Genomic DNA, 19777 nt, shown 5'->3' with positions numbered 1-19777 from the left:
CTCGGCACGGGGCCGGGGGCATCAGGGTCGGGGCGGTGACACGGTCGGCGGGGTGACAGGGCCCACGGGGGGTGACAGGCTCGGGGAGGTGGCAGGGCCCACGGGGGGTGACAGGCTCGGGGAGGTGACAGGGCCCACGGGGGTGGCAGGGCCCGGGGGTGACAGGCTCGGGGAGGTGGCAGGGCCCACGGGGGTGGCAGGCTCGGGGAGGTGACAGGCTCGGGGAGGTGGCAGGGCCCACGGGGGTGGCAGGCTCGGGGAGGTGACAGGCTCGGGGAGGTGACAGGGCCCACGGGGGTGGCAGGGCCCGGCGCCGCTCGGGACGCTGTCTCCGGGCGAGCGGCGCCTCCGCGGCCGCTCATTGGCGGGAGGCACGAGCGATCTGTTTTCCCATTGGCTGCGCGCCGGCGGGCGGGGCCAATCGCGGCGCAGCGCTCCGCTCGCCGGGCGGCTGTCACCGCGTGGCCAGCAGAGCCGCTCACGTTGCGCGGGGTGGTGCGAGGCGGCCGCGCGGGCGCTGATTGGCCGAGCGCCCCGGGCGCTGGCCAATGGGCGGGGGCGCGCGGGGTGGGGCGGCCGTTGGGCCGGCGCGAGGACAACGGCCGGAACTCGCCTCAGGCCGCCCCGGGCGGGCCCGCGCCGAGACCGGCCTGGAGCCATGGAGGTGAGGGACGGCACCGGCACCGGCACCGGGGTTAGCTGTGCGCCTCCGCCCGTCACACACCCGGCGCTCTGCCGCGGCTGTCTTGGGCTTGACCCCCTCGGCGCTGAGGAGGCACCGATGGCCGACCCCGGCGGGTGTCCGAGCCCTGCTACCCCCGTCCGGGATCCGGCGCCCTCCCGTGTGGGAGCAGGTGTGAGACACGGAGCTCAGACCTGTGGGGAAAATACGCCTCAGCATCCTGGAAAACACCTGTTTGCGGAAAAAGGAAGGAAGCGTGGGTTTGGGGGTGTCTTAGGGCTGCCTGTGGCCCTACAAGTTTGCCCTTGTTCTGTGGGATCGCAGACTTTGCGAGTTAGGTGTTCCTGTGAATGGCAGTCTCTGAGGAGAAAACATGGCACAGTAAGCTCAGGACATAGAGCCGAGCTCCACAGTAACTCTGCGTTCATTTATTTGGCAAATGTGCCAGAAAAATACCAGGGCACAACAGTGGTACAATGAAGATCGCTTGGTACATCCTCAGGGAGCTGCAGAAGGATGCGTTTCTAGAGAGCGGAGCGTATTCAGAACCCTGATCCTGGGAAACTTTGGCTTTTCTGAATTTATTCATTATTCTAAATGAGCTGCTATGGTAATATGCCAGTAACTTCATTTTTTTATTTGTTGGCTAAAGGGGGTTTTAGCTTTCCAGTTTAGTTTTCATTTTGTGCCTCACCTTTGGGAGAAGAGCTCTCAGTTTTTGTTTGTTCTTATTCCTTGGCTCTGCTGGCCTGCAGTTTCTGGCACTTGGAGGGGTTAAAGAGGGGTCCCTCTAGTTGGAGTTGTTTCTTCCATAGTTACAGGACAAAGCAGATTCCTACCACAGCTCTCAGAGTGTGTGTTGTAGGAAATTTCCAGCTCCTGACATCTGGAAATGCACATCCACGCCATCATGTAACTTAAACAGTGTTTGGGAGCAGGGATGGAAGGGCAAGAGGCGTCCAGGAATGTGTGAAGGCTGAATAACTAACTCCTCTACTGCTGTTGGAGGAAGGGTTCCCTGCCCATGGCAGGGGGTGGAACTGGATGAGCTTTAAGGTCTCTTCCAAACCATGCCATGATTGTGTGAGCATTCTTTTGTGTTTGATGTTTCCCTGTGGAGGCTCTGATGTTGGGAAACTCAGCTGGTGGAAACAGGGAGAGTGCAGATTTCGTCTTGATCTGCACCCCCTGTCTCTGAACACCTTTGGAGTTTCTTGTGCTTTGGTAGGTTCAGCTTTTCCTGCAGGGTAAATAGGAAAGTGTTTTAGCTCCATTTATAGAACCACATCCTTGAAAATTGAGATGGAACAGAATCCAGCAGTAAATTAGAAGTGTTAAAGAAGTTAACATTGGTATAAAATCCATAACTGTCAGCTCTGTTTATAATTGTGTCTCTATGTGTAATTATGACTGTTCTGATGTCCCTGTCCCCACATCCCCTCATGCCGTTCTGTGTGTTCTGATGTCCCTGTCCTTCTCCTGTCCCCACAGCCCCTCATGCCGTTCTGTGTGTTCTGATGTCCCTGTCCTTTTCTCTGTCCCTGCAGCCCCTCATGCCGTTCTGTGTGTTCTGATGTCCCTGTCCTTTTCTCTGTCCCCACAGCCCCTCATGCCGTTCTGTGTGTTCTGATGTCCCTGTCCTTTTCTCTGTCCCCACAGCCCCTCATGCCGTTCTGTGTGTTCTGATGTCCCTGTCCTTTTCTCTGTCCCCACAGCCCCTCATGCCGTTCTGTGTGTTCTGATGTCCCTGTCCTTTTCTCTGTCCCCACAACCCCTCATGCCGTTCTGTGTGTTCTGATGTCCCCGTCCTTTTCTCTGTCCCTGCAGCCCCTCATGCCGTTCTGTGTGTTCTGATGTCCCTGTCCTTCTCCTGTCCCCACAGCCCCCATGCCACTCTGTGTGTTCTGATGTCCCTGTCCTTCTTCTGTCCCCACAGCCCCTCATGCCGTTCTGTGTGTTCTGATGTCCCTGTCCTTTTCTCTGTCCCCACAGCCCCTCATGCCGTTCTGTGTGTTCTGATGTCCCTGTCCTTTTCTCTGTCCCCACAGCCCCTCATGCCGTTCTGTGTGTTCTGATGTCCCTGTCCTCCTCCTGTCCCTACAGCCCCTCATGCCGTTCTGTGTGTTCTGATGTCCCTGTCCTTTTCTCTGTCCCCACAGCCCCTCATGCCGTTCTGTGTGTTCTGATGTCCCTGTCCTTTTCTCTGTCCCCACAGCCCCTCATGCCGTTCTGTGTGTTCTGATGTCCCTGTCCTTTTCTCTGTCCCTACAGCCCCTCATGCCGTTCTGTGTGTTCTGATGTCCCTGTCCTTTTCTCTGTCCCCACAGCCCCTCATGCCGTTCTGTGTGTTCTGATGTCCCTGTCCTTTTCTCTGTCCCCACAACCCCTCATGCCGTTCTGTGTGTTCTGATGTCCCTGTCCTTTTCTCTGTCCCCGCAGCCCAACGTGGCGTTCCGAGGCGGCGGCCGCTGCTGGGGCAGTGTGGAAGCGGGCGGGAGGCCCACGGACGTGTTCAGCACCGCCCTGCCGGGCTCTGCCTCGCTCTATGGCTGCTACAAATCACAGGTTCAGTTGGTTATTGATTATTTTTACTCTGTAAGAGCTTGCATTGCTTGTGAACAAAATGGTCAGAAGATGTTTCTAAAGTGGTTGCTTACACTGGTGTACATAAATCACAATGTTTGATGTAACTGTAGTAAATATTCATTGCTGTAACTTTCATCAGAGGGGACAATGGCTTTTCTAATGCAGTCACTGATGAAGCTGTAGGGGATGTTTATTAAACTGGTATTTCACCATTGTTCTGGTGAAATGTTCATGGTAATTGTTCTTCTCTTGGCAACAACAATTGGAGGCAGAGTGAGGAGCAAAGACTTTCCTCTTTTAGGAAAACTGGAAAGTGAGTAAGCAGGAGAACCTTAGCTATTGCCCCAGATATTTCTTTAGTCCAAGTGTTTGTATGAACCAGTTCTTAGTCTGATCAGCAGAAAATGCCAGGACAGAAGCTAAATATGTCAGCTCTCTTGGAATTTTTGCCTTTCATAGCCATAAACTTTCACTGAGGTAAAAGACTCAAATGAAAATTCATTCCCAGTACCTTCAAGACCCAACTTGCTCCTTCTTCCATCTAGGACTTGTTATTTTGTCAGACTACTCTACTCCACAAAGGAGGAGTGTATTGTGAGTCTTTGACATTTAACCGTGCAAAAACACCATTTATTGTTTCACTTACTGAGAACTAAGAAGGCCTATAGTGTCTAAACCAAACAGATAAGATAAAGATGTTCCTTTTCACTTAAACAGGATATAATGCCTTTCCTCAAGAAAAGAATTGGCTCTAAGTTTTTTTCAGTACCTTAACACTCTGTAATGATGAAGAGAAAAAGGATCTAATTCCTAACTCATGGCAGGGGTCAACCAGTAGAAACTGGAGCACATGTTTTAGGCTAATATTGTTGCTGGTTTTAAGAACTTTCTAAGTGTAGATGAAGAGTTGGGTTGAGAAGGGAGACGTTGTTTTTTCTGTGCATGGTGCCCAGGGAAGTTTCCTACAAGCCAAGCACAGCAAAGATTGAGATGCGAGAGAATTTAGACACTAAAGTTTGCATAAACCTGCCTGTCTAATCCACAGTTCCTGCCTGCCTAATGCAGTCACTGAGCTTGTGCAGCCTTAAATAAAATATCCCTCCTGTGCTGATCTCCATCTTTCTTTGCTCATTCCATTACTGCATGGATTTCTTTAGTGCCATGATGGATAGTAAGATAGCATTTCTGCTATTGTTTTTAGCTGCTTTTAACTGCCTTTGCAAATTTTTACATTGTAGCAATTTCTCTACTAGCATAAGGCTCATACCCATAGGGCTAGATTGTATAGTTGAAATTAAGATACAGGGGTTTTCTTATGAATTGAAAGGAGGTTACTGGAGGTTGAATAGTTAGAATCTCTGAGCTGGGTAAATTTACAAACACAAAAATTAGAATGTGATTTAAATGATTATCTATTTCTATATCTGCACAACGAGTACTAAAGCATACTCACCTTTTACTCATGTATCTGAGTATCATTTTTATATTAATCAGTGGTGGAATTTCAAAATTACAGATGTTCTGTTCCATATCTAGGCAGAAATCTTGAATTTCAATTGTATTTCCTTCAGCTGTTGTCCATGTGCTGTACAGGTGCTGACACCTGTGGTTTGTCATCTGTTTCTTTCTTAATGGGTCCATGCTCTGTGTCCTGTTGGATGCCTTGTGGTTCCATTATTGATCAGGTCTGGAGCAATAATAGCATGAATATTATATACGATAGTTTTAAGTGTAGTCAATGTTAAATAGTATTTGTTGTTTGCCCGCTTCCTTAATTGCATACAGGCTGATTTCCCAGATTTGAGGTGCTTTGGGAGGTATTAATGGTCAGGGGTTTCCTTTTACCTTTACTTGTATCCAATGGCCTTCTGCTACTATAGCTCCTATAGCTCAGCAGTGATATTTACTTTCATCCTCCTTATGCATCAAAGGAAATTTTAGAGAGTGTGTGTTGTCAGATTCCCATCTAGTTGTATCATTAATAATTTAAATTCTCTTCCATCCTCCTTAAACAATTGTACAATTGGTTTCTTGTTACTGTCTTCGACTGGACAAGAAAGAACAAAAGGATTACATGTATAAGTTTCACATTCAGAAGGGTTAAGGCAATTCAGGGAAACGTGTCACAGTAAGAATCCTAACCAGTGTAAAATTATACCACCATTATAGCAAGTTTGACATCTGGCATTGTCTTGGCAATCCTGGTCTGTGCAATTTGTTTGTCTAAAATAATTACTGAGTTGGAATTGCTACTACCCCTTGAGGGCATTCAAGTTCTGTGTGAGACAGGCCTTCTTCCCGGGCACAGTTCATGAAGTTACTTTTTAACTTTTTTAGTCCTGAAGGTCCAGAGGAGGTGACTTCTCACTTACCTGGTCCTGTATTTTTCTCAGTCCTGAATGGTGCTTCCATGGCTCTAGTCCTTGAAGTTTCACAGCTGTGTGTGTTGTGAAATGAACCTGATGTGGTCCTTGTCAGTGTTCCTTTGGTGCCTCATTGTTCCATGGTCTTACACCCAATCTCTCACCTGGATGTCATGAACAGGAAGGTCCAGATCAATTCGATTTCTGCAGTGAAAGTATTTGTTGATAGAGGACAAAACTCTCCTTGGAGAGATAACATAATTACACAAGTGTTCTTGGCCCAGATATTCACAGAATGTGGTTTGTAAGATACTACCTGATAAGATCTCCTGTATAGATTTCAAAAGGACTGGGTTTATCTCTGGATTGAGGTGTTATTCTGACCCTCAATAGTGCTGGTAGCAACATCTCAGGCCTCTTTGTTTTGTCCTTTGTTCCTTCTATGATGCATGGAGGTTTTGATGGCAGGGCCAGCTGCACTGGTGTAGCCTCAGGTGTTCACTGACCAGGTGGCCTTCACTAAATGTAGATCCCAATGTTTGAAGGTCCCACCACCCACTGTTTCCAGTGTGGTTTTTAACAGTCCACTGTACTGTTCAGCTTCCCCAGAGCCTGGTGCTCCATACCCAACTACAACAAATGCTTGCATCAGATTTGTTTCCAGCCTGCTCTGGGCAGATCTGTTGTTAACCCAACCCTTCGTGTCTCATGTTTTTTGGGTGCCAGTTAAGGCTGTCCTGGTTTGGGAATGGCACTTCCCAGTTCAGTTCTCCCATTGAGACTCTCCAAACCACACACTGATCTCCCCTGCTCTCTCCTTCCCCTCCTGCTGTGGCACAATGAGAGGAGAATTGGAGGCACAAAAGGCAAAGATCACAGGCTGAGGTAAGAACAGTTTACTGGGAGCAGCAATGAGACAAGAAAAGGGAAGGTTACAGCAACAGCACTCATGGTAGAGGGTACAGGGAAGGATTCACATGGAAAAGTTTCCAGTAATACTGGATGGCTCCCTCCAGCACATTTTCTTGACTGGAAGGATCCCCTTCTCCCTGGAAAAGAGCCCCTTTCCCCCACCCCAGGGGGAAATGAAGTTGGGTGGTACAGAATAACTTCTGGGTCCTGGTCAGGCCCTTTCCCAGATACTGCAAAAAATTAACCCTGTCCTGGCCAGAACCAGGACAGTTTGCTGACACACCTGTAGGTATCGTGTGCCTAGGAATGATCTCTTTCAGTAGTACCTCACCTAACTCCTCAGCCTGGTTGGCTTGGCAGGGAGAAGCTTCAGGCACCCAGGAAATGCATCAGCTATTACCAATAAGTATTGGTACCCATTCTACCATGGCAATGAGAGAAGTCTATTTGCCAATAATTTCCTGGTGTGTTCCTTTTTTGGCTTATCCTGGGGGAGGCTGAGGCTGGATCTGTGGATGCACACTGTGGTTCATATTTCTTCACTATACTTTTTGTGATGCTTCCCATTCCAGTCCCAAGGGTACACAGTTTTACATTGTTTTCCAAAAACCTTGGGCTGTTCTTAAATCCCTGTGGTAAGGTCCACCATAATTGAGTCTTTGGCCCCATTTGTGGATTCTCCCATTCAAATGCAAACAGCTCCTGCCTTTGGTGTCTGGTGGGATAGAAGAAAGCATCTTACAAGTCCAGTACCAATACTTGTTACTATGCCTGCCTAGGGATTTTGTGGGGGGCCTCTGGGTCGTTGGGGAGGTGTCCCCCACTCAGTTTCCAGCAAAGGTCAGCTCAGGACACACAGAACACAAGGCTGAGTGTCAAAGACGTTGTGATGTGCAGCTCCAGGAGCTTCTTCTTAAACAATTGCCAGGCAGGATGTAAAATACGAAAGCGCTCCATAAGCCTTACGCAACGCTGGTTTAGCACACCTGAGAGCATCTGTGTTCAAAAGAGGGGTGAAAGGTGAGAATGATACCATCAGCTTCCATCTGCAACAGAGAGCAAGGGAAGGGACAGAGAATTCTGCTTAAAGACATTAAAACATGGCCTGAAATAGTTGTATTCCAAGTGTGTGGCTTGCTTACTTCTCATATGCTGGTTCCTCCAAGAGTGAGCTCAGTTACAAGCATGTACAATGACAAAATGACAGTTTGATGTGTTTCATATTAACCAAATGCTTTTATTGTACATTAAATGCAGAATGAAGAAAATGTGGAGTTACTTCAGGCCTACAGTTCTTCCCTTTCAACATCAGAGTACTCTACACCCCTGGATCCTTCCCTTTTGTACCCCCCTTGGTCTACGTGTACAGATGACACCAAGCAGCCTGCTGCTCCTCAGATTAACCTGAAGTCCAGGTAGTCATCCTTGTCAGGGAGTGTGTGTGTGTTGGGGTAGATGGATTATATTTTTCTGTTTAATTTAACATAGAAAGTACTTTGAATGAAGGACTTCTTTTTATTAATACACATTTTCAGGATTCAGCCTGAAAGGAATGATTATGGCAGTGAAACTGATTTGTATGGACTCGTGTCAAACATCTTGGAAGAACAAGACAAACCACAGCCGTGCTTTGCTGAGGGGTGAGTGAAGTGCAGGTGACAGAAGCTCCCCTCTCTGATCTCACTGTGCTCCTGAGTCAGCTCCATCTGCTGCTGGCCAGGCCTCATGCTCTGTGAGCTTTCTCTCCCTTCCCCTCATCTTCCAGCATTTCACTTGGGATACTTGGAAGCTTTTCTCAAGGCACTTAGATTGCATGGCAGCTTCTTGCTCTCTGGTATTTACAGAACTTGTTAACTGGCATTTTTTAAATTAGATCTTAACAAGTGTTGTGGACATGCTGTATTCAGATGAATCCCCTGGATGTATGCCTTTGTCTGTTTTTTATTTTAATCAAGACTGAATTCAGACTTTAGGTTTCTTTCCTGTCAATTCACAGAAAAAATACACAGACTTTTTCACATTTGTCTGAACTGGCAGGAGAAAATTCCATGCAAAATTAATGTTTCCTCCTGTTAGTGCTACCTAAGCAATATTTGTGTTTCTAAATGTCAGGTTTATTTTGCCTCTATTCCTGCACCAGAAGAGACAATTCCATAATCATAACAACATGACACAGAAGGGTGCAGGTCCTGCATCCCCAAGATACTTACAGAGCTCTCTGTCTTTTCCAGGTCTAAGAGACAGGGGAGCCCAGTTCTCAGGTTCCCAAACCAGGCACTGCTTTTCCTTTCTATCTTCCCAAACAATTCCAGTGTTTGTCTATGGGTGCTGAGTTATGTGGCTGAAATCAGGGAAAACTTCAGAGTCAGTCTTGATATCATGAAACAACTCAGTAATTCCTTTGCTATGGACGGGCAGGGCTGGTTCAGTACTCCCAGATTTGGCCTGCAGTGGCTTCCAGGAACAATTTCCCCTTCACTTAGTCTGTTTACAGTTCTTGTTGGCAGTCAGGGATTGATGGTCCTGTGTGAATTCATGCTGGTAAGTAGAAAGAAATGAGGTGTGCTGGGATGCTGCCTCTGGCTTTACTTGCAGGAAGCAGTGCACAAATGAGGTGAGGGAGAAGGATTTTCTCTGGAGTGCTGGGACATGGCTTTGGAAGACTGAGGGCAGTCTGGGTGCCTGTACTTGGTGCTGAGCCAGGAGTATCTTGGTGATGATGGACAGGACTGACAGACCAGGGTTTGATGTGTACAGGTCCCTCACAGCTTGAGGGCCTGTCCATAGCTCCTGAGCTATGGTGGTGTGTTTAGACAAGGCAGAATCAGTTTTCTCAGCTAGATATGGGAAACTGAGGATGACAGGACCAGGTAGAAGTTGAAGTCAGACATCTTGGAATCATTTGAGAGAAATGATTTGGGAATAATTAGTTTCTTAAACCTTGTTTTGTGTTTGGGAAGGAAAAGCAACAGCACAGATCAGTGTCTAACTATGTGTTTCTTGTTTTTCAAGGAGTTGCCCTCCCCCCCTGAAGTCGGTGTGGCCAGTGAACATGACCAGAATGGAGCACCATGACCTGTTGCCAGAAGCCAGGAGGACAGCTGTTGGAGCAGTGCCCCAGCAGGGTTTCTATGGCAGTGAGTCCCTCCCTGCTGCTGACAAGCAGTTCCTGCAGAGTCCCACTCTGGTGGCACAGCAGAAAGCAGACGATTGTTACCACGGCTTTGCCGGCGTGGACCTGGAAGAGCAGAGCTTGTACTCTGCCAGGAGTGATCGTGCCAATGGCTGCAACTTGCAGACTAATGAGAGTATGAAGACAACACCTGTATATCAGAACTACCCCTACCTGAAGAACACCTTTGCAGCCCAAGCTGGGTACTCAGAAGCAATCAAAGACTCAGGAACCGATGCTTATTCTTATGGAAGGGAGAAGGTGTGTCCCAAAGGAGCAGATGCACAGGTGCACCCAAAGCAAGCAGAAACATTCCTTCCACAGTGTCACAGATACAATGAGAACACAGATTATACCAGATACACTGACTATTCTCATGCTGGTAAAGCAAAGCCCAACAAGGGCACCAGTTGTAGCCTCCAAGGAAATAGAAAGCTGGTAAATGGAACCCCTGAGGCACCATCTCTGGATGCAGAGTCCTATGCTAAATTATTTCAAGTTAAATCAGGAACTCAGAAAAAATTTGAAGATACAATTTCAGATCAGCACGACTTTACATTTCCCAAGTCTGTAGGACTTGTATCAGAAAAACAATTTGCAAGCGAATCTTCCTTCCACACTGATTTTGGGCAAAAATTTGAATATGGACTAAAATCTTCTGCAGCTTGTCCAGGGAATAATGGTGTGGAAAAGCAGCAGTTTTCCAGGGCTGATCTTCAGAATCCTGAATTCTATAAATCACTCCCACTGTTGCCCAGTGCAGCAGTCTCCTCAGCAGGCTTTAGTGCCAGGCCAGGGTGGATGAACATCCAAGCCAAACCCACAGCTTCTGGCCCCTTCCAGAATCAAAGTCCTTTGTTGAAACTGAATAATCAGTCACCTGCATTTCCAAAAAGCTCTCATCATTCTAATGATGTTTTTCAGTTGCCATCTTCAAATTTGCCTTTAAATAGTAATTTACTTCACAAATACTGTCAAGACAACACATTCCTCTCCAGCCTTGACTTTGGCTACAGCACTGCAGAGCAAACTCGGGCAGCTGCGTGCATGGAAGCCCTGGTTAGGGGTGGGGAAGAGAACCTCATTGAGTACCTCAGTGAGAAGTTGAAGCAGCCAAATGGATTCTGTGACAGTTACTTGGCTCAGCAGTTGGGGATCATTGACAATCTGAACAAACAGCGTTTCCAGCTGAAGCCACAGAGTGAGCACTGTGATCTGGAAGGGCAGAACCAGGCGGATGGGGTGTTTCAGGACATGGACCAGGAGTTATTGGAGTCTCAGGGGCAGCTGCATCTCGGGGCAGGGAATGGGGACACCAGTGCCATGGGTGCTGGGAGCTGCCTGCAGGGTCCAGGCATTCCCAGCTGCGTGGTAGGTGACTTCGGGCAGAACCGGCAGCCGGGCCCCAGCACCTTCCCCATGAGATCTGCTCACCTCTTGGGCCGGTCCGTGGTGCCTCTGATGGACTCTCACACCTTGTTCTCCCAGGGCGATCTCAAACGCCTCTACCCCCGCTTTGCGGAGAAGATGTACGGTGACAGTGCCCTTCCTGGTTTTGTGTCAGCATTTGGATTTCAAAAGCAAGTTAAAGGTCGCAGTGGGCCTGCCAGCGAGCTGCATGTGAGACTGGAAGAGTGTTATGAGCAGTGGAGAGCTTTGGAGAAAGAAAGAAAGAAGGTGAGAAAACCAAACTAGAATAATATCACAGATTTGATGTAGATCTCACCCTGCTCAGTGCAGTCACAGACCATGGGTAGTTCTGCTGTTAAGAGTTTAAAGGCTTGATGGGACTTCAAAGTTACAAGTTTGTTTCTCTGTTTGTTTTGAGATAGAAAGTGGAAGGTGTGGAGATTTGTAGCCTGGCTGGAAGCATAGCTAATGTTGTATGCAACATTGCACTAAAAGCAGGAATTCAGGGGCTTTTACAGTCCCAGGGCTGGGGAAGGCATGTTCATGTGCAAAGATGAACAAAGATGTGCTGTACCTTTTTTATTAATACAATAAATACAATGCTTCTGGAACTTGGAAAGCAAATCCAGAAAATATGTTTTGAATTGAAACTAAATTTTAATTCTTCCAATTCCATGTTTTAGAAGCTATACTGAATTCCTATCTCCTGTTTCCCTGAAGGTTTAAACCTAAGGTGTATTTGAAGGGGTTCTTTTTTTTTTTTTCTTTTTTTTTTTTTTTTCTCCCCAGAAACAGAGGCTGAGGGAAGGATCATTTAATTAAAGCCCTTGCAGTAAAAGGCTCAGGTAGTGCTGCGTGCAGCCCTACTAAAAGTAATTCCCTTTTTTGGTCCGTAGGAAAACCTGTCTTTGTTTCACCAGCTGAGATGGGGTTGGAATTTCAATACCTGGGGTGGTCTGTTGGGGAAGCTGGGCCAAATGTCACCTGGCAATGGTGGGGCCTTGGGGAGGTCTCCTGTGCCAGCCCCTACAAAGAAACCAGTTCCAAGAAGATGTAACGTGGGGGATTTTTTTGGTAGTGTTTCCTGACAAAAACCAGTAGTTGTTTTGCATAGAGGGGTTGAGGAAGAGTGAACCCAGCTTAAGGAGGAGAGGTGGTGTCTGGGGTGCATGGAAAGTGCAAGAGAGAAAAGGCTGGCATGTGCGTGGCCAGGGGCCATGGTGGGAGAAATTCAGCTTTATCACAGAATCCCAGAACAGTTTGGGTTGGGAGGCACCTTAAAGCTCCCTCAGTCCCACCCTCTGCCATGGGCAGGGACACCTTCCACTATCCCAGGCTACTCCAAACTCCATCCAGCCTGGCCCTGGACACTTCCAGGGATGGGGCAGCCACAGCTTCTCTGGAAAACTTGTGCGAGGGCCTCTCCACCCTCACAGGAAACAATTTATTCCTAGTATCTAGTCTCAAGCTGTTCTCTCTGTGTGAAGCCCTTCCCCCTTGTCTTAGCACCCCATGCTCTTGTTGATAGTGGACTACTTACGAAACCATGCACGAATTGCAGTTTGAAATCAGTTTTAGCTATTCTATGTTGTTATGGGTGTTTTAGAGTGACATAACAAGGGGATGAAAGATTTGCAAACTTGGAATCTTGCAAACATTTTTAAAATAGTTTTCTGATGGCTAAATAAAATAAAGAATCCTGGAGTGGTTTGGTTTGGAAGGGACCTTGAAGACCATCCAGCTCCACCCACCTGCCATAGGCAGGAACACCTTCTACTAGACCAGGGTGCTTAGGAAAATATCTTTCTGTAGTTTAAGCTGTACAAAAATTAGGTTAATTGCTGGCTGAAACAGTTTTCTTTTTATGTGTGAGATCCACATCTGTTTGGTCATTTTTTTCCCTGTAATTCTGACTTGCCTCCATTTTATTTCCAGGCAAAACCAGTACAGGCTGTAGTCAGAGTGAGCAGACATAGCACTGCTGGAACACGGTGTGTTGGCACGATTGCTTTAGTTGAACTGCTTTGAGTAAAGCAGTTGTTCACTTAAAGCAGGTGATTGTCTCACCAGAGAGTTAAATCCCAAATGCCTGAATCCTCACTGTCTCCTTTAAAAATCTCCAAAACCCTGATGGGAAGAAATTGAACCTGGTATTTTTTCTTGTTTCTGTGATGAAGCACACTCTGCATGTACATTCTGAGGGAGTTGTTCTTTTGTTTTCCTGCAGATTGAATCAGCTCTTGCTAAGATTTTCCAAGGGAAGAAGGTTTCCAGTACTAACAACATTCCAATTCCAAGGCTGACATCAAATCCATCAAGGGTTGATCGCTTAATTGTGGATCAGCTACGGGAACAAGCCAGAGTGAGTTGTAGGACTGAAAAAAAAAATCTATTGAACTTATCCCACAGAACTTAGAGTACAGTGTGAGATAGGTGAGATGATCAGAGCAGCTTTTCCCAAAATAGCTTTATTCTTCACTGCTGTGCAGGGAATAGCATTTCAGCAGTCCCTGTTAGGGCTTCTGCAGCTCCAGGGTGCTGTTTCCAGGGAACCACAGAGGGGCTGAGGCTCACAGTTACATCTCCATGTGTCAGGAGGATGTGGTTCCTGGTGCAAGAGCGTGCACATGGTGCAGCATCCAGTCCTGGAGCCTGTCACAGCTCTCAGGGGTGCTGCATTCAGAGCAGCTCAGCAGAGAAATGTTCATTCTGGATTTGGAGACACTGTGATGGAGGAGGTATTTGTGGGAAAAAACAGGTTTAGTTAATGTTTGGAAGATACTGACATACATATTTGCTTGAGTGTCTGATACATTTTATATTTTAATCATCAAATGATTATTTGATGCACCTTCCGCCTGAGTTTCTGTTACCAATTTGCTCTTTAACCCAGTAGGGCAAGGGAGACTGGCATCTGCTGTGCTCTGTGGGCAAACCATGGTGCTGCTGACAGCCCCAGGGTCCTTGGGGAGGTGACAGCTGGGGGAGGAGGGACCACAGACTCTGCCATCAGAATGGTGAGGGGCTGCTGTGGCCCTCCTGAGGCCCAGAGACCAGAGCCATGGTGCTGGTGCTGTAGGCAAGGAGCGGCAGAAGCCAAGCTGTCAGCTGTCCCCCCCTGCCAGAGGCTGTGGGGTGAAATGGTTCTGGGAAATGTTGGGTTTGGAGGCAGCAGCAGTGCTGGGCCAGCTGCTGGGCAGCAGGGGGGAGCAGCAGCCTGTCCTACCTGCCTCTCACAGGAGAAATAATCCCTGGAGCTGTGTCTGCTCACTGCCTGCAGGACCTGCCTGTGCTGCTCATCCAGCTGAGGGATGGACTGAAAGACATGGATGGGTTTAGTGTACTAAAACTCCTGCTCTACGAATCCCAAAAGAACAGCCTTAGTTTCCATGTTTAGAAGGCTTGCCTGCCCTTATCCTCGTAATTTAAAACAGCCTCCAAAACATGGCTTAAGCCTCTGTAGCCATTTGAGGAACCAAACTTCAGTGTACAGCACCTCAAACCCTTGTTAGGTACCTTTTTAGGTAGTTTTAAGGATGCTCAACAGCAGAGTGGGGCTGTTAAACCTGGACTCTAACATCAGAAATCTTGGTGATGGCCAGAGAGGAACCCTGGTACAAAGGTTTGAGTGGAAGCTGAGTTGGCTGAATATGGGATTAACTCTTCATAGTTGCAGCATCCAGTTATATCTTCTTGGACAGTCACATGCATTCCTCTAAGGCATTAAGTGTAGCCATGGCCTGAGGAACATCCCAATTTGAGATTTTTAATTTCTCTTTTTCTGCAGACCAATAACCAGGTTCTCAGCATTATGTGACTGTGGCTGAGGAGTCACTCACCATGGGGAAACCCATAAGTGATGTGACTGGTATAAGATAAGACAACAAAGATGCACATTTTCAGTGGACTAAGCAAACCTGAATTATTTCTGAATGTTTGTTCTCAGCTCCCTTAGTGCTGAGTGTTGATCCCAAAGTCAGCCCACACATGGTTTCACAGCAGCTCTCCCTTTCCCAGTGCAGCTGTGACTGCTGCTGGCCCAGGCTGCACAAGGAGCCCATCTGGGTTTTCACCCAGAAATTGCAGCAGTGCTGTGAGAAGGGAGAACCCCAGTGCTCTGAATTTAGGGAAATGGACATTGTTCTGAAACCACCTTTTGTTCATGGATGTCTCAAAGCTGTACAGATCTGGTATTAACCAGTAACCTGGGGGTCCTTACTGGGGTGTTGTAGCTTTGCTGTTGTGCTTTGCACACCCAGCTATACCACAGCTTTGGGTTTGGAGATAACAAATCCCGGCTAAGAACTTAAAACTGCTTCAGCTGTAGCTTCATGAACTGCTCTCAAAAGAAAGCAATGATTATCATTAATCTGTTCTCCCTAGTTAGTCAATTTTCCTGTAAGTGTGGATGAGTACAGTGTGAACCCCTGTAAGATGTGAATTGTTCATTAGGTTGTGACTTTACTGGGGAAGATGGAGCGCCTGCGCAGTTCTCCGCTCCACACCAACATCTCCACTGCTCTGGATAAACACCTGGAGTCGATCCACGTGCTGCAGGCTCAGAGGAAGGATGAAATTGTCAATGCTTCCGGTCGGCAGCGGCATGGCCCTCCCAGGTGCCAGGATGAGAGAGGTATAGCTGTGCTTATGTACATTGATAAGGTAGCTGGGAAGTTGAACATCTTGCAAAAATAAGCAAGGGGGTTGTAATTCAAGTTTTAACTTACTTTTCAATGTTAGAACTTTGTCAAGAGCAGACTGGGTGGGGTTTGGATAAGGGTTTGAGGAGACACTAAACTGGATTTTAGAGATAAATAGGTTAAATCAATTTGGAGGTGGTCATTCCATTAATAAACTGGCTAGGAATAAAAATTAGTGGGTTTTTTTGATAACACATTCAGGGGTTGGAGGTGTTATTAAGCTATTGCCTCTTGCTTCTCCCTGTTCCTCATATTCCTCTTCTTAGGAACCTCCAGCTCTGTCTTTGTCTAGAACTTCCTTGGTATCTCCATGCTGAATCTGCCCAAAGTGACCAAGATGGCCTTAGGTTACAAGTGGACTTCCTTTTCAAGCATCTTCTGTCTTAGACTGGCATAATTACAAACCGTATTTTGGATGGATGCACAAAAATACAATGGGCAGAAAGTTTTCATTCTTAATGGTGTCCCAAATAAGCCAAATAGCTTAACCTTTCACCAGTACACAGGCAGAGTGGCAGGTTCCCTTGTCTCTGAGATGGGAGTCAGGGTAAGTTCCTGTTCCCTGCGACACTCTGACCTCCTACCTTGTGTCAGAAGCTGTCTTACGTTTCTTAATCTTCTGATCCTTTCTGCTGTTCTTTCTACATCTGAATTACAGGGATTATTTTACTTCTTTGGGGTGTCCCATCATGCAGTTCTGTAATTCTCAAGTTTACCTCAGAAGATACACTGCAGCATTCTTTCTTTTCACTGATTCCCCATCATACTTATTTCTCTTTACCTTGACTGAAGATTATGGGACTTGTTAAAGTGAAGGGGGTTTTTGGGTGTTGTAGCCCATGAAAATAATTGTCTTTGGAACAGAGTAGTCTGGGAAGGAATTGTCAGACCTGGAAATCCAGCTTCTTAGTGCAGCTGCTGGGAGGGGAGAGGAGAGGAGGCTCTGCACAGTGGGATCTGATTGCTTACCTGGAGGGGTGGTGCTTGGTCCTCTGCCTCCCATTGCTGTCTTGGGGTGTTGAACCTGGAGCAGCAGTTGGGGAGGATTTTTTTGAACAGTAAATTATTGGATGCCATAACTGTATTTGCTCTGTCAGACAAAACCTTGAGGGAAAGGCCTGAAGCTGTTCTGGTTTGTTCAGGAGCAAGTCTTGCCCAGCCCTCTTGCCCAGCCTGTTTCCACAGCACCTTTCTATTCCATCTGATCCGATATTATTATGGAATCATAGGATGGCTTGGGTGGTAAAGGTCCTTAAAGCTCATCCAGTTCCACCTCTGTCATGGGCAGGGACACCTTCCACTATCCCAAGTTGCTCCAAGCCCTGTCCAACCTGGCCTTGGACGCTTCCAGGGGTGGGCATCCACAGCTTCTCTGGGCAGCCTGTGCCAGAATAACGGGACCACAGCCCAGGTGACCCTTTACAGCTCCATGGTTCAAAACCCATTCACAGAACATGACCTGTGTGCTTAATCCAATGCCCCAAACGAGCTGTTCCTTCACCCATGGTAAAGATTTCTTGGCAGGACAGGTGAAGGACCCTGCTGTGACCCAGAAGGGGAGGGCCCAGGTGCCATTAGTGTGTGTGTGTATACGGAGCACCCCAGCCCTGGGGTGCAGCTGCAGTAGGAAGGTTCTGTAACAAACTCAGAACCTAAAAACCGCACACCTGCCTCACTCTGTGAGGGCAGAGAAATTCAGATCCAGCTTTTATAAACCTGTAAAGGCACAGACAAGGTCAGACACGAAAGGGACCGAAGGTGTGGGGCAAGGGCAGCTCCAGAGTGCTCCAGGACTAAAGGGCCGTTTCCTCCCTCTGCAGTGGTGCTGGCTCTGGCCAAGGCGCTCCGAGCCCTGTGCCTGGTGACGCGCAAGGTGCGCACCGTGCTGTGGTGCGCCTTCCAGATGACCCTGCCCAAACCCTCCGCTGGCAGACGGGCTCGGAACAGACTTCCTCACCAGGGGGCAGCGCCCGAAGAGAAGCGAGCCGAGACCCCCCCGGCTGCGGCCGCGGCCCTGTGAGGTCCCAGGGAAGGGGGTGCAGAGGGAGCCCCAGGGCCATGCGCGGACCTGCTCTGCAGTGTGTATAAGAGAGGAGACATGAATTCCTCATAAATTTTGGTTCTTTTTAGTTACTTCAAAGTTTCAACTGCTAAAGTTCATATTTAAAGCTGTATCTTGATGAGAAGTGAGATTTGCTTTAAGGGCTCTCAGGTTAAGCTGTTAACATGATGGGCAGGGTCAGAATGTTGTAAAGCCAAACTGGTGAATGTTAACTTAAAAAAATAATCAGACTAATTCATTAACAGCCAAGATATTATTTAACTCCTGCAGATGAAGCCTGGTGTCCAACTCTCCCCATAACTCCTTTTAGTTTTGCTTTAGGAAATAGGTTTTTAAATAATGATTCTTAAAGACTGTGGTGTGACGGGGTGTGAGGTTGGTGTCAGAGCAGATTGTGATGTAAAATGGTTTCCTTATTGAACTAAAACCTGGAAACAGAAAGAAAAAAAGGCTAGAAATACCCAATATTCATGTAAAACTAGATATTTAAAATACAAGTATTTATGAATTTGAGATTTTAAAGTCTACGTTTGGGAAAGGCAATATGCACCAGGTGCCACTAAATTACTAGTAGAGCAGAATTGCTGTGTGAAACCATGAATTTAGTGAATGTGTTCAGATATTTGGAATGCTCTTGGGAACAAATGAACTACTGTTGTAAAATATTTAAGCATAATCAAACTACGACAGGCAGACAGGATTGTCCTGCAGAGCTATGAAGGAGCTTCAATAATGAGCGTTGTTTTTAATTTAACTTCAGAAAAGGTCATGCCAAGTTCTGAAATTTGGATTTTCTTAAAGTTACTAGTTTGGTTTGAAATTTGATTGTCAACTTCTAGACTTCTTAGTTCCCTTCTGCATTTGGGCATCTCCCAGCATTGGTGTTTGCTTGCAGCTCTCAGTCTTTAGGAGCAGGAGTGATGGACTCGCCAGCACCCAACGCTGGTGCCTGGGACTGAGTGGCCTTTAACCAGTGGGTTAAAGTTACTGAGCTGACCATGCCTGCACACCCTGGTACCGACAGGGCCCTGTTCTTCCTGCTGCTGGCAATGCCAATATGCAGAAGGGGTGATGGCATCGGATAAATTGTCATTAGATGATGTGCAGAAACGACTGAGAAAGGCTCAGCAGAAGGTGGGGTGTGATCACGGCAACGACAAAAGTGCTGCCGGGTGCGTGGGGCAGAACAAGCACAGCTTCCTAACGGCCACTGCACTGGGGGTTGTTCAGTTTGGCCCAGGCTGTGTTGATGTTAAAGCAAAACTGAATGTGCTGACTGGAGTTGTCTATAAGCAATAAATTCATTTTTGTTGAAGAGCTTCTGTTCTGCAAGTATGTTTCCAGCTGGGCTCCTCGAGCCTGAACTGGTACCAGGGGGAAGCATTCAGCCTGTTATGGAACTGCGTTCAGGATAAAGCAGTGGGGATGCTGAAATGCCTCTCTGGAGACAGCTGTGACCATAACATCGGACATGCCAGGGGAGCCAGAGTAGGGAATGTTTCTTCCCTGCAAATGTCTCAGCTCCGAGCTCTGCACTGCCAGGGAAGGCTGATGAAGCATTTCTGCCATCTGCACTGGGAATCTTAGGGGTGAGTCCAGAGTATTCCTGCTCTATAAATAACTCTGTGCTGTCAGTACCAGCTGTGCACTGCTGATTGTCCTGAATGGAGCAGCAGTGGTTGGAGCTCCAGAAGCTGAGTTGCTGCCTGCCCGGGCACCTGATCCATGGCACAAACTGCTGGCATGGGAAAGGGTGGGCCCACAGTTCTAGGGGGCAGGGGCAGGACGGTGGGGTGGGCAGAGGGGGCAGCCCTGCAGCCTCATGGGCTGGGAAGCATCAGCTCACTTTGTTTCCAACACCACTGGCTGCTGCTATGGTGCTGCCGTTCC

At 47.6% G+C, this 19777-nt stretch overlaps 1 protein-coding gene across 4 annotated transcripts; it reads left to right on the top strand.

The window, feature by feature from the left end:
• The first annotated feature begins 517 nt into the window (after nucleotides 1–517).
• On the top strand, nucleotides 518–19204 carry MEIOC (meiosis specific with coiled-coil domain). Of its 4 annotated transcripts, XM_068212533.1 has the most exons (8): nucleotides 519–664; nucleotides 3122–3247; nucleotides 7801–7958; nucleotides 8079–8183; nucleotides 9556–11392; nucleotides 13353–13487; nucleotides 15578–15758; nucleotides 17646–19204. In XM_068212533.1, the coding sequence occupies exons 1-8, from the start codon at nucleotides 659–661 to the stop codon at nucleotides 17843–17845; spliced, it is 2748 nt and encodes a 915-aa protein (XP_068068634.1). In that variant the 5' UTR covers nucleotides 519–658; the 3' UTR covers nucleotides 17846–19204. The 4 variants fall into 4 exon arrangements, with proteins under 4 accessions (XP_068068637.1, XP_068068634.1, XP_068068636.1 ...); XM_068212536.1 differs by lacking the exons at nucleotides 15578–15758; nucleotides 17646–19204 and adding an exon at nucleotides 13061–13179 and having other exon boundaries at nucleotides 518–664; nucleotides 13353–13466; XM_068212535.1 differs by lacking the exons at nucleotides 15578–15758; nucleotides 17646–19204 and adding an exon at nucleotides 13061–13116 and having other exon boundaries at nucleotides 13353–13466.
• The last annotated feature ends 573 nt before the right edge of the window (nucleotides 19205–19777 follow it).

The sequence above is a fragment of the Anomalospiza imberbis genome, chromosome 22 (genome assembly GCF_031753505.1).
Source record: "Anomalospiza imberbis isolate Cuckoo-Finch-1a 21T00152 chromosome 22, ASM3175350v1, whole genome shotgun sequence".
Classification (NCBI taxonomy): domain Eukaryota; kingdom Metazoa; phylum Chordata; class Aves; order Passeriformes; family Viduidae; genus Anomalospiza; species Anomalospiza imberbis.
Note: the sequence above shows the minus strand (reverse complement) of the source record. Positions and strands in the feature narration are given on the sequence as shown.

What these genes read in the sequence shown, in the direction of transcription:
- MEIOC (XM_068212533.1), top strand. An exon ending in ATGGCTGCTACAAATCACAG is followed by an intron (nt 3,248 to 7,800) that starts GTTCAGTTGGTT and finishes CATTAAATGCAG; the next exon opens with AATGAAGAAAATGTGGAGTT. An exon ending in CAGATTAACCTGAAGTCCAG is followed by an intron (nt 7,959 to 8,078) that starts GTAGTCATCCTT and finishes ACACATTTTCAG; the next exon opens with GATTCAGCCTGAAAGGAATG.